Genomic DNA, 19,049 nt, shown 5'->3' with positions numbered 1-19,049 from the left:
TAAAGACCCCTCAGAGTGGCTGCTTCTTCAGGGAGTCCATCAGATGATGCATCAGCACAAGTATGTGGAGAACGGGCTATTTACGATGAGGCTGTGACCCCCATCTCTTCCTCGGACCCCCCTCCTCCTGAGAGGAGACATGCTTTTACTGCGTTTGTTCTGTCTGTGGCATTTCTGATGGTTATTCTGGTCGCGTTCGCACAGTCGTAAACACCGGCTGAGACTTTCATGTCCAGTTTTTATGGGAACAGCCCGCTGAGGAATTTAAAGGGATTCTGTGTTAATTGAGTGACTTACAGGCAACAGCGTTATTTACTGTTTTACATTAACCCCTGCAAATGGAAAAAGAGAAGAACCTCAGATTTTAATTGTTTTTGTCTCTTGCTCTTTGTTTAGGATCCGCCCACATCTGTGTCATTAGGTCTGAGGATGGAGGAGATGATTTTCAACCTGGCCGACACACACCTTTTCTTCAACGACCTAGAGGTACGTTTGTTTTTACTCTCCTTTTTAAAACGCCTGCTGTGTTCCTGATGCCTTCTGTTGAGTTTTAGTAAAAGCAGCAACAACTGCTCCTCAGTCTCCGCTCTCTCTCAGAGGTGAAGTATTACCTCGGAGCCGGAGGGACTCCATGATTTTTCCTCCGTCACCCAGGGGTCACCAGCTTTAACCCCCTCTCAATTTGTTCGCCTCTAGTGTTTCCGTGTCTGTTCGTCTGTCTGTGTGTCACGCTGTGTGCCGGGTGCTGCTGTCTACCTCCAACACAAACACTTTCGTCACAGCATGCGCCACTTTATGGTTTTGGAAGTTAAAAGCTTACGTTAGGCTATAAAGGAACTACAGCACGGTCACATGACTTCACGTCACCACCGCTAAGCTAAATGTGGCTAATGTTGGGCTATAAAGGAACTACAGCACGGTCACATGACTTCACGTCACCACCGCTAAGCTAAAGGTGGCTAATGTTGGGCTATAAAGGAACTACAGCACGGTCACATGACTTCACGTCACCACCACTAAGCTAAAGGAGGCTAATGTTGGGCTATAAAGGAACTACAGCACGGTCACATTACTTCACGTCACCACCGCTAAGCTAAAGGAGGCTAATGTTGGGCTATAAAGGAACTACAGCACGGTCACATTACTTCACGTCACCACCGCTAAGCTAAAGGCGGCTAATGTTGGGCTATAAAGGAACTACAGCACGGTCACATGACTTCACGTCACCACCGCTACGCTAAAGGTGACTAATGTTGGGCTATAAAGGAACTACAGCACGGTCACATGACTTCACGTCAACACTGCTAAGCTAAAGGAGGCTAATAATTGGCGTGATGACGTTTAGTCGTCTCATTTAGACACTTGTTAGCAGTTTTTAAATCCACCAGTGGGGTAATTACTTATGTATTTCAGGCTAACAACCAAACAAACATTCAGAAATCATTGAACTCCAGACCAGTGGACAGAAAATGCTGACCCTTTTCCAGGTTGTAGGACTCATTTTTGCACTATTTTCATCAAATCTAACCCCCTCCCCCCCTCAATTTGTCCGGCTATAGTGTTTTGGGGTCTGTCCGTCTGTCTGTGTGTCACGCTGTGTGCCGGGTGTCGCTGTCCACCTCCAAAACACACCCTTTCGTCACAGCATGAACACCCCCCCCTCCCCCGTCTTTCCTCCCACGCCTCTTTGCCCTCTGATTCATGGACGACCGGTGTAAAATCTGCACCAAGGGGCACGGAAATATATGGTTAAAGGGAGGGAGGTGTGAGAGGAGGGGGGAGAGAGCAGAGGGTCAGGGGTCATATAGACTGAGACTGTACAGTATGTACAGGAAAGTGTGAGCAACAATTGTCCGTATACGTCACACAGACAAGCTGACTGTCAGTCATCATCACAATTAAGCAATTAACAATGTGATTGGTAAAACCTGTCGAGAGCTGGTAGAAATAACTCTATTCCAGTATATCGCAGACAAAACTAAGTGTTATCTTTGAGTTCTTTACAATATTGTGCAGCCGTGAACTTTAACTGTATAAAACTAACAATTACACTTAAACAATTACATAGAAAGAAACAGTAATAACCTTTAGGGGCTGGATTATTTACACAATACATTATCATATGTGTTTTACTAACAGTATCAACAATCCCTGGGTTTATCAAATGTAATAAAAAACTAAATTATTTATCTCAGTGTCGACAAACGGGAGAAATTTTGAAAAAGGATAACGGATCGAAAACGGAAGCTTTTTTTGTTGTGTCAGGTGAAAATATCTGAATTTATTCATGTAGTGTAACTGTACAAAAAGAACAATAACGCTACCATTATATATGACACAGAAACAAATGGAGAAGGTTGCAGGATCATTTACATTATCTCATACCAATAAAAGTATTACGTTTTATTATGAACGAAACACAGATCAAAAACAGAAGCTTTTTCCGTCTTATCGTGTGAAAATGTCTGGAAAAAAAAAAAAAAAAGTTTGAAATAAAAAAATAAATAAAAGTTGAACTGCCCCAGCCCCAGTAATAACCTTTATGTGAAATTGTTCTTTTTTTAAATAATGGTTTTAGTGTGCAATTATAGCTTTTAATTTTGTATTTGTGTTAATTTAAAATTAATCAAACTCCCAAAAAAAATATACAGCTTCTGTGTGCTTTTATTAACATTGGACTTTACTGTGTAAGCGGCCGTGGGGGGGATAGCTTTAGAGAGCTCTCTCCTGAAAGACTGAGCGGCTCTGATAACCTCAGCTCAGTGAAGTAAAGACACACCTTTATATGATCATTATAGTTATAAGAGAATAGATAAAAAACAGGTATAAAATACTATATGACAGTACAAAAAAGTTGTTATTAATAAACAAGAATACAGTTTGAAAGGGGAGTGATTTTTAAAATATCCATAAAGAAAAATAAAATCTGCTTCCAGTTGTGTTTCATCTGGGTGTTGAGAGATATATCCATAGATCTCCTAATGTTGCTCTCAAAGTGCACCAGATTGATGCTTTCAACTTCAATATTAAAAAATCTTCATGCCCCCGGACCCCCCTAGAGGATGTTAAGTCCACCCCACTTAAATCATGTTCACATGGATAGGATACTAAATACAGTTGCACACATCTTGTGTCCATATCTTTCTGTTTTGGTGGTCATGCCATAACCGTGTGCACGAGTCATAGTGAGTGTCTGCATTTGGGGGGGGGGGGGGGCGCCAGCTAAAATCTTGCCTAGGGCAGCAAATTGGTCAGGGCCGGCCCTGCAAGTAGTAACTGTACAAAAAGCTCAATAACACTACCATTATACTCAATTAATGACACAGAAACAAATGGAGAAGGGTGCAGGATAATTTACATTATCTCATACCTATATAAGTATTACATTTTTGATTTCCGGCCAAAACAGGAATAAAGTGTCGCAGCTAACTGCTAGCGCTCATCACGTTTAGCCGTAAAAAAAGCGATTAATCTCTCTCAACACGAGAGACGTATTCCTCCGTCCTCCTCCTCTCTGGATCTGATCCCAGCTCCTCCGTCCCGCTGACCTCACAGAGAGGAAATGTTTTGTTTGATACTTAAGTGTGAAGAGATCTCTGTCCTCTCTGCCAAGTCTCATTACTCAGCGCCGTGTTTCGGCTGCGCTACATGAAGCAAAGGACGAGGAAGAAGTGTACAAGAGGAGGGGAAATGTTCTCCCAGACAGACGAGTGACTGAGTCCACATGCAGTCATTGTGATCAAAGTTAATTGGCTGCAATTGGCTGCCTAAATATTCCCTTATGCCCGGGGCCATGTAGCCTCCATCGGAGCTGCTCTTTATTTAATAGATGTGCCCCAATCATGTGAAGAAATGGCAGTTTGTGACAACGCTTACATGTGGTTTCTGCTCCACATCTGTCCCGTGTTTTGATTTCTTTTCATGTGTGATGAAACCGCATTGGCAGACTGCTTATAACATTATTGTAAAAAATAGCTCTGGTGTATCTCAGCGGGGGAAATTATTAGATTTTGTTTTGACACTTTAAAGCTTTTAGATGTCTTCCAGCCGAGTGTTTTGACTGAAGCAGCAGCGTGTGGTCTGAGGTGGGAAGTAGTGGAGCGCAAATACTTTGTTACTGGACTTAAGTACATGTTTCTGGTGTCAGTACTTTACTCCACTGCTTATTTTTCTGACGACTTTTTACTTTGACTTCTTACATGTTGAACTCAAATACATGTACTTTCTACTTCTTACACGTTGAACTCAAATACCTGTACTTTCTACTTCTTACATGTTGAACACAAATACCTGTACTTTCTACTTCTTACATGTTGAACACAAATACCTGTACTTTCTACTTCTTACATGTTGAACACAAATACCTGTACTTTCTACTTCTCTCATTTTCCAAACAGGCTGGTTCCTTTAGTCTGAATGTGTGTTTGGTGGCGTGATCATTATTATTTAGAGTCATTGCGTGCCTATTGATTTGAACACGATCCGTGTATCCATCATTTCCTGGTCTTCTCTAAAGAAGAGGGACCAATGGAAACGTTGTCATGTTGCCGTTGGTCACCATGGAAACATTCATTAGCTAACAATGACATTATTGTTCTATTAATATAAAGGGAGGTCAGGTACTCTTTAAAACAGCTGCTAGTTATTGGTACTTTTTACTGAAGTACATTTCAAAGTTTCTTTACTTTGACTTGAGTAAAGAAGTTTAGTCAGTACTTCTACTTTCACCAGAGTATTTTTAAACACGAGTATCTGTACTTCTACTTGAGAAAAGGATGTGTGTACTTTTGCCATCTCGGTCTGAACGCTTTCGTCCGATATAAAGACGCTGAAATGATCGTTGTTAGCAATCACACAGGAGGACATTCTCCACGGACATATTGATCTCCTCCTCTTAAACTGAGCCAGGCCGAGTGTTAAGTGCCAGTTCTAACCAGTTGTGTTTCCTCTCCGCTGATTTACAGTCCTGCATTTCAGATCGAGCTAAATGCAGTCCCACTATAAATACCGCAGCCAGCAGCAGTTATGTATTTAAGCATGTGCAGAAATGCATATGGTCCTTCTAATTTAGTCTAAGCCATAAAGGGAGACCCCAGAGGCTGCAGAAAACACAGGTGCAGAGTTAGTGGCCTGAGAGTGTGTGTGTGTGTGTGTGTGTGTGTGTGTGTGTGTGTGTGTGTGTGTGTGTGTGTGTGTGTGTGTGTGTGTGTGTGTGTGTGTGTGTGTGTGTGTGTGTGTGTGTGTGTGTGTGTGTGTGTGTGTGTGTGTGTGTGTGTGTGTGTGTGTGTGTGTGTGTGTGTGTGTGTGAGAGAGTGGACTGTCAGAGTATTAACACTGTTGTCCTGCCAGCCTCTGCACAGGAACATTAAATATGGACTCTTTACAACTTCCCTATACGAGCAGGATCAGATTAACTTCCAGCGTTCCCACACTTCCGAGAACGTCCTAAAGGGAATTTAATGAATGAACTAAAAATAAGTCTCAAACATTAAGATACTAAGAAGTGAAATGCATCTTCCAACAGTCTTACAAATGTGAAAGACATAGGGGTTATGATTCGTAATCGTAAATCACAGAATGATTGTAACATCTCCTTTTTTTAAAGTACTTTATGACGTTTTTTTAAATAATTGCAGATACAAAGCTTTAAACTCAAGATTTTATAACGCGTCCACATTTATTTTAGCAGTTATATATTCACAAATAAAGAGCACTTTAATTATTTAGTCATTTAATTACGTACATTAAGACATCTCAACCCTCACCACTGCTAAGCTAACGGTGGCTAACGTTCGTTTAGACCTTTTTTAAGAAATGTAAAAGCTTCAGTGGGATATTTACTGTCAATGTAATGTCATAGATCAAAATGTTAAAATCTCTCAAGTTTAATTTAACCATAGATCTTTTTTCAGGGCTCTTACATCAAAACTTTTTTTTTTAAAAAGCAGATTTTCTGGAAACGAGGGAACAGGAAGTGTAAAATACTTTCTTCACTCCTGCAGAACTCTATGAAGCATAATATTAGTGTGTGTGTGTGTGTGTGTGTGTGTGTGTGTGTGTGTGTGTGTGTGTGTGTGTGTGTGTGTGTGTGTGTGTGTGTGTGTGTGTGTGTGTGTGTGTGTGTGTGTGTGTGTGTGTGTGTGTGTGTGTGTGTGTGTGTGTGTGTGTGTGTGTGTGTGTGTGTGTGTGTGTGTGTGTGTGTGCTGCTGAGTGACGATTCAGAGGAAAGTCATAAAGAGAAAGAGGGCAAGCCGGAGGGGTCAACAGGGATCAGTTTCTCTCTTCCTCTCTAACCTCACACACACACACACACACACACACACACACACACACACACACACACACACACACACACACACACACACACACACACACACACACACATCTATCTATTGATTATCCTGCACAAATCATTCGCTGCTTTCAAGGGTATGTGAAGTGTTGCCCAATTTGTCAATGAGCAGCAACTTCCTAATTATTTACTTATAATTGTATTATTTTTAAATTGTATTTAAATAATTAAACTCAGTGATATAAGAAAATTCCCCAAAACTGTTCTTTATTTTTTTTTATATTATTTATTAGAGCTCAAACTATTTAGTAGAAAAAATATATTTTTTAAATCGATAAATGATTTTGGTTAGGGTTATTTTTTTTCTGCGTCTCAAAAATAGAAATTAGCAGCTTTTCTAAGTTTGATATCATATTCAATTATATTCTCGCATATATTATGAATTATAGATGCATCTATTTGTAGACTTTTTAATTAGTTGATCTACGTAAAACTAACCAGCATCAATTTGGATAATGGATTAATCGGTTTTTCTCAGAAAATGTTGTTTTTTGCAGCCTCTTAAATATTGAGAGTTGTAGCTTTTGATCTGTGTTGTATCATATTAAAGTGTTTTTAAGACATTTAAAGACATCTCGTTGGACTTAGAGGAACTGGGATGGACCTTTCTCACTATTCTCTGACATTTTATAGACCATTAATGACTCTAGAAAATAACAAGTTATGAACTGAATCATCCGTTGCACACCCTCCCTGGCTTTGGAATGTGGAAATAGAAATGGAAATATTGAGAGTTGTAGCTTATCTGTGTTATTGATATATTAAAGGGGGACATCTCTCTCCATTGTCTGCCATGTTATTGCATTGGTGTTGAATGTGAGTTAATTGATGGTCTGCAGCGATGCGTCTAATGAAGCCCAGTGAGGATAACCTGTCTGCTCAGGGTGAGAGTTTACTGTGCTGCTGTATGTGGGAACCAGGGACCCCTCTCTCTCCCCTTTCCTCCCCTCTCAGTGCCCCCCCCCCCCCCCCCCCCCGGCACTCTCCCCCTCTCCTAGGTGAGAAAACAACCCTCCCTGTCTGCAGGATAAAGGTTACGGGGGCAAACCACTCACAGCGAGAGAGAGGGGGGGAGGGGGGGGGATTTTAAATTAGTCCTCTGATGCCTCACACACACACACACACACACACACACACACACACACACACACACACACACACACACACACACACACACACACACAGACACACACACACACACACACACACACACACACACACACACACACACACACACACACACACACACACACACACACACACAGACACACAGACACACACACACACACACACACACATGCTCTCTAAAAATGTTGGACAGTTTTATTCCACAGGCCTTAAGACTATTAAGTACCTGAACTTTTGAAAGAGCATCCATAACATTCATCTGATTGCATTTAGCTAATTATTGATCTAATATATAATTCCATTTACTTGTATATCGACTCTTCTCAAAGTCAAAAGTCAGTTCAAAGTCAACTTTATTGTCAATATTTCCCTTCGAAATACCGTTTTCCCACAATCCAGAATACAAAAACATATATATATACAAATATGTATGTACCTATATATACACAATCAACAGACACATGTATACATATGCACACATTAAAGACCTAAATAAAAGCAACACAACAATCAATAACAGTCACTTCAATATCTTTGAGAATATACATTTCTTGCACTATTTCTATTCTATTTCTTTACTTCTCCAAAACCTTCTCTTGCATTATTTCATCTGTTTTATTTTCCCATATCCTATATTCATGTCGGCACAGCTTACTGCCCGATTGACTCCGACCTAAATGTTCCGAAACTGTACACAAACACAAACTGAACTGCACATGTGCACACTGACATAACACATCAACATAACGGAGGTCAATGGAATAATCCTTAAAGTAATTCCAGCGCTTAAAGTGACGAGATCATTAAATGCATCATTCCACAGGCCATATATCCATGTTGCTCTGTTGGAGCAGCCTTAAGTCTTTCATTCTCATATCTACACTGTAGCTAATGTGCTGAGGATAATCAAAGCCTTGCATCTTGAACATCGGGAAGGAGAGTTGTTAAAGGGACGCAGCTGATGATTCATTTCATCCCCACTTATCTTCTAGATTCATTCGTGAGAACATGGTGGGAAATGTCCATCCCTCTGAGTCCGACCAGATGTCTTTAGATATCTTGTTCTGTTTGTACAAAACCCAAAGATATCCACTTTATTCAAAAGTAAGACGGATAAAAGCAGCACTTTCTGGCATTTTCTGCATGTTTTCATATTAAAAGACAATTAATTAACTATTAGTAGTTTTCCGTCGTAAGTGATACGTTTTTCATTCTCATATCTACGCTGTAGCTTTTTTTGATTGGTTGATTGATTGATTGATTGATTGATTGATACATTAATTCAAACAAATCAAATAAATAATTACAAAACAAATGTTGCAGTGCATAGTCATGTAAGAGAATTCAAAACAAAAAATGACATTTACAACCACAACAACAACAACAGCATTAGCAACATGAACAGTCCCACATCTAGTGTTGGAAAAGGAGTGAGAAGAAGTATAACTTATTTAATCTCACCCCCTTGTCCCTAAATGATTTATTTATAATCTATAATCTGCAATAATTATCATTTGTATGCATTATTATTGATATTATTAGTATTATTAATCTGCTTTACCTGTTGATTGACATATATACATACACATACATACACTGATATACATATATGCACACATACATATACACACACACACATACACATAGTCAAACACCTTCCCCATCCCTGGACCTGGAGAAAATCATTTCTCTGTATTTCCTCTTGAACTAGTTAATGTGCTAATGACAATAGAGCCTTGAAACTTGACACACACACACACACACACACACACACACACACACACACACACACACACACACACACACACACACACACACACACACACACACACACACACACACACACACCTGCAGCCTTTTACAGTCTGAGGGTTTGAACCCCCCCCCCTGTCACTCTCTTCGGGGGCCGCCTGTTAATGAGAGATGCCGTGAAACGCATGGTTGCCTTTCTTGGTTGAGAAGCGGCCCTCAGGAGCCTCTTAGTTCTGTTGGCTTTGCGTCCCTGAGCAGAGAGTCAGACCCTGCGCTCGTACCACTTTACGGTGTTTTCCTTGATAGTATATATTTGAGGTTGTATTCCCGGTCAGTAGGAACAAACTGTGAGTCATTCATTAACACTGAGGCTCTGTGGCACCCGGTTTTATTTATATTACCATAACGCTATCAAAACACATCAAACTGAACGACCGCCAAGATTTGCACCTGAGAAAAACTATAAAAGATGGGATTTCGACTGCTTTTCATGTTGTTCATGTGCACAAGAGTTCAGTTTAGGCAGCAAGGGCACCTCCAACAATGCAACATGCTATATACCTAACATAAAAAGAAAAATATATGTAATAGGCGACTAAAAAGGTGCACGAAAGATGCAGGAATTACACAAATCTATGCATATCGGATGAAATGAATCCTGTACGCAGTGGTTCTCAACCGGTCAGGCCTCGGGACCCACTTTTTCCTTAGTCAATAGATCACGAAATTTTGAACCACTAAAATCTATTCAACAAAACATCCTGCAGTAATATATACGCTTTGCAGAATACAATATGAATGAAAGTGAAGTACGGTGCTTATATCCCTTCACAGAACTACAGTATGCTTTTAAATAAGGTTTAATGAGATGATGGAATCAAAGCTGAACTGGATCACATAAACAGGCACACATGCTGAAAACCTAACCCCAGAAGGGGGGGATTCTCCCCCAGGAGATTTTTTGAAATACTAACATATAAACTACCCATTCTGGTACACTCTGAGAAGAAAATAAATAGATGTATTACGACCCGACATATTAATAATATTTTATGCCATTGTTTGTTTTTCACTTTGTTCTGACATCTTGCTGCTCCACACAGAGAGAGAGCAAAGAGGAGAGAGTCTGTGTGACTTTAAATTGTGGGTAAGGGTAGATAGCCCCCATTGTTCTGTGACCTGTCAATCATCAAGCCGGGGGTCATATTTCATTATGGGTTCATTTGTATCTGAAGTTGTACCCATGGATGTATAAAGAATAGTTCTACCGCAAAGTTATTCTCCGTGGGGACTTCCGGCAACATCTTGATTCTGATTGGCCAGAGGACTCGAACAAACATCAGCAAAGATGTTTTATTGAGAAGATGATCACTACGTGACAGACGTTTTCAAAACCGTTTATAGTCTCCGGTACTTCCAGTCCAACGCCTACTGCATACAGAGCGTTAGAAAATCAGGCCTTCAAAATAAAAGTTTGACTTGAACATTTTTTTTTTTTTTTTCACTCACACATCTGCGACCCACTCAAAACGGGTCCGTGACCCACTTTTGGGCCGCGACCCACCAGTTGAGAACCAATGCTGTACAGTAGATGAAATGCTGCATACTGTAATAACACTTCTCCTGAAGCCAGGCTGCAGCTCTGACGGTTATTTCCATGCTCAGTTTATTTTCTCAGATGTGTGTTTCATCATGCTCTGATGCAGCACGTCTGTCCTGCCTAGCGACCCGACTCCATCACGTCTCCACTCGTGTGTTTTGGAGAGACTACAGAGAGAAAGTAGAGGTTTCAAAATCCACCCTGTCCATCTGCACCCCGCCCTAATACATCCTCAGATACAACATGAGAAAGGATGATATTTAGAGTATGTATTAAAGAGGCAGACGCAGCACTTCCTTGTGGAGGGAGACGGAGAAATGTTTGCTCAGATTTGTCGGAACCAAAGTCCACTTGGCAGGATGGAAGTGTTTCTCTCTGCAGACGTTTGTTATGAAGGAAAATGCTGAATGACGGAGATTTGATATTGCATTTAGCTCTCCCTGAGGTGTGGTTAGAACTCGCAACGCCACCAATTGGAAATGAAAGCAGCTCATCCATCATGCATAACTTGTCACTTGTCATCGACTCTTTCTCCTCCAGCTTTTCTACATCTTTGTTAAACTTGACTCTGAGCAAAAAGGGAACTCCTCCTGATCCCCCTAGAAAGTCTTAACGGAATTTAATCAGTAAACTACAAATAAGTCACTGAAAGGAAGGCACTAAGAAGTCTGAAATGTATCCTTCAGCAGTCTTACTCATTTATAAGACGTAGGAATTACGTGTTATTATTCGTAAAATCACAAAATTGTTGGTAAGTAATTTATCAAGCTTTTTAATTATTGCAGGAAAATCTTCAAGATTTTATAATTCTTTATCAAACTACACACAACTCCCATGGTCTCAACCCTCACCACTGCTAAGCTAAAGGTGGCTAACGTTCGTTTAGACACATTTACTGTCAATGTAATGTCAAAGAACAAAATGTTAACATCTCTCAAGTTTAATTAAACCATAGAGCTTATCTCAGAACTCTTACATAAAAATAAAACATTAAACACATTTTTCTCGAGACAAGGGAAAGTGTAAAAGTGCTGACTCATCAGAACACTTTGTTAAATTTCATCCTGAGCAAAAAGGGAATTCCTCCTGATCTCTCTCTCTCTCTCTCTCTCTCTCTCTCTCTCTCTCTCTCTCTCTCTCTCTCTCTCTCTCTCCCTCTCTCTTTTGCTCTCTCTCTCTCTCTCTCTCTCTCTCTCTCTCTCTCTCTCTCTCTCTCTCTCTCTCTCTCTCTCTCCCTCTCTCTCTCTCGCTCTCTCTCTCTCTGTACCTACCTGTTCTTTGTTTGGCGCCGTGTTTGAATTCCATGTCTGTTCAAGCACAGATTGTGGATAGGAGGAATGAAGTGGGTTTTTCGAAGAGCTCTCCCTTTGTTACCCACATCCTGTGTTTGACCCCCAGGTAATCACAGTCCCCCTCCTCCTCTTCCTCCTCCTCCCTGTGGTGGGAACAGAGGAGGAAGCTTCTGGGGGTCACGGGCCGCGGGGGGGATGACAGTATTGGCGGTATTGAGAACCTGCGGACCATGGATGAGTCTTTTTCACATGGCATTAGCCTGTAGGTCAGGAGGAATGCTGTGATGACGGCTGTTATCGCTCACACTGAGGTCTGACCACCCACCCCCTCCCCACAGCTCACCTGAGAGAGAGGGGGGCCGCTTGTTTCCATCAATGGAGAACGGACGGGGGCCCCTCTGGGCTTCAACCTGCAATGTGTCACTCAAAGAGACGCTTACCAACCAGGAAGAGACTCAAAGTGACTGCAAGGAAACATCAACAACCACAAAGAGAGATTAAGAGATGACTAAAGGGGGGAGAGCAAGGGGCTGAAAGCCACTGTAGAAAGAGGCCAAACCAACACAAAGAGACAAAGCAAGCTCAACCCCAAAGAGACATTAAGGAGGTAGAGCAAGTGCAAAAAGGAACTATGACTCTAGAAAGGGGCAAAAGCACCACGAGAGAAAAAAAGCTACAGAGATTGAAAGCAACCTCGAAGAAACAGAAGAACAAAGTGTTCGGGCCCGCATGGCCTTCATCTGCAATATGTCACTCAGAGAGACGCGTATCAACAAGGAAGAGTGTCAAAATGACTGCAAAGACACACACAATGTGTACAAAGAGATTCAAAACAGCTGCAAAGAGACTCACCATTTTGAAAATAAGCAAAATGACCACAGACAAAAACAAAAAAGCAACTAGAGAAATATGCAACACAACCACAAAGACACAAACAGAGTTACCCAAAGAGACACAATCTCTAATAATGTCCTAAAAGACTACTGACGGGGTCTACTGGGCACAGGTCCAGGGGCCCTATGGCCTTCAGCTACAAAATGTCACTCAAACAGCAAATACCATCAAGGAAGAGATTCAAAATGACTGCAAAGAGATGCAAAAACAGCAAAAAGACACATACAGACACTTACAAAGACTACTCAAAGAAGCTAAATGATCCCAGAGACACAAAACCGCCTCAAAGAGACTCAATGAACTGCAAAGAGACACAACTCATAACGGCTCAACTGCAAAGAGACACATCTCATAACGGCTCAACTGCAAAGAGACACATCTCATAACGGCTCAACTGCAAAGAGACACAACTCATAACGGCTCAACTGCAAAGAGACACATCTCATAACGGCTCAACTGCAAAGAGACACATCTCATAACGGCTCAACTGCAAAGAGACACATCTCATAACGGCTCAACTGCAAAGAGACACATCTCATAACGGCTCAACTGCAAAGACACACATCTCATAACGGCTCAACTGCAAAGACACACATCTCATAACGGCTCAACTGCAAAGAGACACATCTCATAACGGCTCAACTGCAAAGAGACACATCTCATAACGGCTCAACTGCAAAGAGACACAACTCATAACGGCTCAACTGCAAAGAGACACATCTCATAACGGCTCAACTGCAAAGAGACACATCTCATAACGGCTCAACTGCAAAGAGACACAACTCATAACGGCTCAACTGCAAAGAGACACATCTCATAACGGCTCAACTGCAAAGAGACACATCTCATAACGGCTCAACTGCAAAGAGACACATCTCATAACGGCTCAACTACAAAGAGACAAATCTCATAACGGCTCAACTGCAAAGAGACACATCTCATAACGGCTCAACTGCAAAGAGACAAATCTCATAACGGCTCAACTGCAAAGACTCACATCTCATAACGGCTCAACTGCAAAGACACACATCTCATAACGGCTCAACTGCAAAGAGACACATCTCATAACGGCTCAACTGCAAAGACACACATCTCATAACGGCTCAACTGCAAAGACTCACATCTCATAACGGCTCAACTGCAAAGAGACACATCTCATAACGGCTCAACTGCAAAGAGACACATCTCATAACGGCTCAACTGCAAAGACTCACATCTCATAACGGCTCAACTGCAAAGACTCACATCTCATAACGGCTCAACTGCAAAGACACACATCTCATAACGGCTCAACTGCAAAGAGACACATCTCATAACGGCTCAACTGCAAAGCGACACAACTCATAACGGCTCAACTACAAAGAGACACATCTCATAACGGCTCAACTGCAAAGACACACAACTCATAACGGCTCAACTGCAAAGACTCACATCTCATAACGGCTCAACTGCAAAGACACACATCTCATAACGGCTCAACTGCAAAGACACACATCTCATAACGGCTCAACTGCAAAGACACACATCTCATAACGGCTCAACTGCAAAGACTCACATCTCATAACGGCTCAACTGCAAAGACACACATCTCATAACGGCTCAACTGCAAAGACTCACATCTCATAACGGCTCAACTGCAAAGACACACATCTCATAACGGCTCAACTGCAAAGAGACACATCTCATAACGGCTCAACTGCAAAGACACACAACTCATAACGGCTCAACTGCAAAGACTCACATCTCATAACGGCTCAACTGCAAAGACACACATCTCATAACGGCTCAACTGCAAAGACTCACATCTCATAACGGCTCAACTGCAAAGACACACATCTCATAACGGCTCAACTGCAAAGAGACACATCTCATAACGGCTCAACTGCAAAGCGACACAACTCATAACGGCTCAACTACAAAGAGACACATCTCATAACGGCTCAACTGCAAAGAGACACATCTCATAACGGCTCAACTGCAAAGAGACACATCTCATAACGGCTCAACTGCAAAGAGACAAATCTCATAACGGCTCAACTGCAAAGACTCACATCTCATAACGGCTCAACTGCAAAGAGACACATCTCATAACGGCTCAACTGCAAAAACATGCAAACAGCCTCAAAGAGACACGAAACCAGTAGAAAAAGACTCAAACTGAAGAATGCTCTCATCCTAAGTATTGCATGTGGGACCCTGAGCTTCACGGGGGACCCTCAGTGGTTCAGAAAGACGGTCCTCTGTGTGTTTTGGTAACATGCGTGGTCTTTGTCCTCCTCGTCCTCTTGGTCCTGATAGCAGTCAGCACTCGGCGCTACAGGAAGACTCAGCGCTGATTGCTTAATGACAGATGCCCCGGGAACAAAGAGGGCTCTGATAGCTTCCTCTACTTTTCAGCAGAGGAAGAGAGAGTGAATGATGTCGAGACGGAGGCATCCTGTCTTCAATTGTTGAGCATATTTCCTCGTGCACAGATAAAAGCTGTTAGGGAGATAAAAGGCAGGAATGTGGGCTGATGAATTTAGCAGAAGGACGCAGTGTTTGCATAAGGAGTAATTGCGACGGCTTCTGGTTCGAGGGTCTTCACTCCTGAGTACAGTAGGAACATCTGGAGCCAGTTAGCGGTGATTGTAGGTTTTAGACAGACCACTGTTTGCTTGGTGAGGGGAGATCGGGGGGATTCGATGGAAAAGGCATGTTCAAAAGGTTCTCAGAGACTCTCCGACTGCCCCTCAAACTGCCACCATCTCCATCTCCTGACCTGACACTGACCAAATAAAGGTGTGCTCATGGTAATCTAAATATATCACTCACTGTAAAGGTCGGGTAGGTAAGAATGGAGAAACCAGCTCGACTTCCTTACAGAGCCCCTCCTCCAACACACACGAACCAATGAGGGCACCAGATAAGTTTGTGCACAGATGGAAGGCTGACAGGCAGGTAGGCCATCCAGTTACTTTAGCCGGGCCGGCTCAGATGATTGGTCGTGCTTTTTACAGCGCTACAGCTTCCACAGATGAAATGTATTTTAAGGATTTTTTGTCAAAGCACTTCAGATATTCATTGCTATCTGGATGTTAAGAGCATTCCATGGAATATAGCAACAAGTGTATCTCGAGCCGGTTTCTCAAACTCACCTACCCCACCTTTAAGTGATTGGGAATCATTTTTATTAAGTCCTGCATGTAGTTCCCAATGAAGCACTGGAATATTTAACACTTTAACTACAGGAACATCCACGTTTGGGGGGCGTAGTACGCTTGGACGCTGTTTTTGATGTTGGAGATATCTCCCGGCATGCTCAGTTTCACAAGTTCATAACACGTCTAGATGAAAACGTGAGTTGTTGAGAAGTCTGGCTTTATAATTGCATCGTGCAGATGTTTGTGCACGGTGCAAATGTTCTCGTTACGTATTTAATAGATCCAGTTTATCATTCGCACATCTTGTGATCTTGTTTCCCTCAAACAGTTTTTGTCCCTGCAATGTTTTTCCTTGCATTCACGACAAACCCGTGCCGGTGTTTTCCCGTACGTGTTGCTCTGTGTTGAAGCATTGGAGATACAGATTCCCCGAAATATAAATGAACGCTCCCAATCAAATGAGAATCTGCATTTTTGTTTCTTTACATTTTAGCGATACACTGACTGCATTTTTGAAAGTTGCTTACTGACAAATACACGTGTTCTTGGCTTGTTGTGCATTCTTCAGATCTGTTCCATTTAACTTTATTTATTTGGCATTTCAAAACACATCCATCCAAATCTGCTGGCGTGACGTTGAAAACCCCTCCTCACAGTTTCCTTCCACTCTACGGCGGAGCTTAACTGAGTTGAACCTGCACCGTCCGTGACTGTGGTGTTTACGAGGCCGTCAGAAGTGCCTCCTAATGAGTGTGTGTGAGGCGGACTGTACCACACACACACACACACACACACACACACACACACACACACACACACACACACACACACACACACACACACACACACACACACACACACACACACACACACACACACACACACACACCTCCTCCTCCACCAGGAAGCGACCCCAGCTGGGAGCAGTAATTCTGGGAGCATTTTTCCAACAACCCCCTCTTTTTATTCACGGAACAACGTGGAGGTCTCAGCTGTTAATTAAGCGTTATAACTCCTCATGATTAGAGAACTATGTAAACACGCAGAAACAAGGCTATTGAAGTGTATTTTTCTGGGCTGTTTGAATTTATTAACACATTTGTTGAGGAGGTCTCATGTGTTTATTAGCTCTGTGGATTTGGAAAAGTCCGTGAAAAATCATTCATAATCAGGCGGGCCACTATAATATGCAGTTAGGGGTAATTACAGAGACATATCGATGTGGTTTCGGGTCATGTTGGAGTTCTGGAGCGTAGCTTAGCGATGTTGAATTCCCACATTTGAACTGTCAGACTCTGAGAAACACATTACAGAGGAAAGGGCAAACATGAGGAGCTATTGTCATCAAACAAGGAACCAGGAGACAGCGTGCAATTAGCCAATGATTCCAATTACTGGATAATGGAAGCATGCAAAAGGAGAGGCTTAGTGCACTTCTTGTTTTCCTGAACACACACTCACTACTTAAAGATTTAAACACACCAATACCCCTGGCTTGGGTTGCATTGCAGGATAATCTGCAGACATGAATGATCCTTCCATTTGTCTTCAAGCTCGGACAAATTGCTGCTTTCTTCGTCTATTAGAGATCGGCTGGTGAGTGTCTGGAAACAGATTATTGGGGCTCCATGTGAGGTCACTTTGGATTCCTCCCCCCTTATCGAGGAGGGGAGAGGGGTCAAGGGGTCAAAGTCTTTTCCTCTTTGGATCTCGAGGCTTTTTGGGAGAGGCTTGGCGAGAAAATGGCTGCATTAGAGCCGGGGTCCGGGGTCAAGATTTTAATTCTGTTAAAGAACAGCTGGTTTGAGTTTCTCCTCACGTTGCTCTCCCCTCTCTCTCCCCTCCACTCTCTCCCCCACAAATCCAGGGAGATGAAAAATTTGTTCAGAGGGGAACCAGTAAAATAAAAAAGGTTTACAGTCCAAAGCCCTTACCCTTACCCTGCTCCGGCATTACAGAGGAATGCAATAACGTCAGCATTTGGCCGCGCTCACATCGACTTAAAACAAGGAAGTCCTTTCTGGGTTTTCCCGTCTTAACAGCCGGATGAAACTTCATTAAAAGCTTAAAAAATCGGGAGGGATTTTTCGCAGGAATTCTCGTCTTTAAGCTTCAATTTCCAGGATAAATTATTATTTCACACGTAACTTTAAACAGGTGAGACTGAGCTTTTTGTTGGGCTTTTAAAACTCTAGATTAGGACGCAGTCAAACTGATTTTGACGTCACATTTATATCTTGAAGCCACACGTAGCTGCTCAGAGTGAGATGTGTTGATGTGAATGCAGAGCTGGGAAGAAGTGGAGTACAAATACTTTGTTACTGTACTTAAGTCTTATGTTTCTGGTATCAGTACTTTACTCCACTACTTATTTTTCTGACAACTTTTTACTTTGACTTCTTACATTTTGAACACTAATACCTGAACTTTCTACTTCTTACATGTTGAACTCAAATACCTGTACTTTCTACTTCTTACATGTTGAACTCAAATACCTGTACTTTCTACTTCTTACATGTTGAACACAAATACCTGTACTTTCTACTTCTTACATGTTGAACACTAATACCTGAACTTTCTACTTCTTACATGTTGAACACAAATACCTGTACTTTCTACTTCTTACATGTTGAACTCAAATACCTGTACTTTCTACTTCTTACATGTTGAACACAAATACCTGTACTTTCTACTTCTTACATGTTGAACACAAATACCTGTACTTTCTACTTCTCACATGTTGAACTCAAATACCTGTACTTTCTGCTTCTCACATGTTGAACACAAATACCTGTACTTTCTACTTCTCACATGTTGAACTCAAATACCTGTACTTTCTACTTCTTACATGTTGAACTCAAATACCTGTACTTTCTACTTCTCACATG

General features: G+C 41.9%; 1 protein-coding gene across 10 annotated transcripts in view; it reads left to right on the top strand.

The window, feature by feature from the left end:
• eya1 (EYA transcriptional coactivator and phosphatase 1) overlaps positions 1 to 19,049 on the top strand; it is a 119,196-nt gene that overhangs the window by 87,998 nt on the left and 12,149 nt on the right. For all 10 annotated transcript variants that reach the window (XM_079660921.1, XM_079660924.1, XM_079660923.1 and 7 more), the window contains one exon: positions 397 to 486. In XM_079660921.1, coding sequence (XP_079517047.1) covers positions 397 to 486 — 90 coding nt within the window. The remainder of the gene's footprint in view (positions 1 to 396; positions 487 to 19,049) is intronic.

Source organism: Notothenia rossii (genome assembly GCF_949606895.1).
Source record: "Notothenia rossii genome assembly, chromosome: 12".
NCBI classification, from domain to species: Eukaryota; Metazoa; Chordata; class Actinopteri; order Perciformes; family Nototheniidae; genus Notothenia; species Notothenia rossii.
This window is presented reverse-complemented; position numbering and strand designations above follow the sequence as displayed.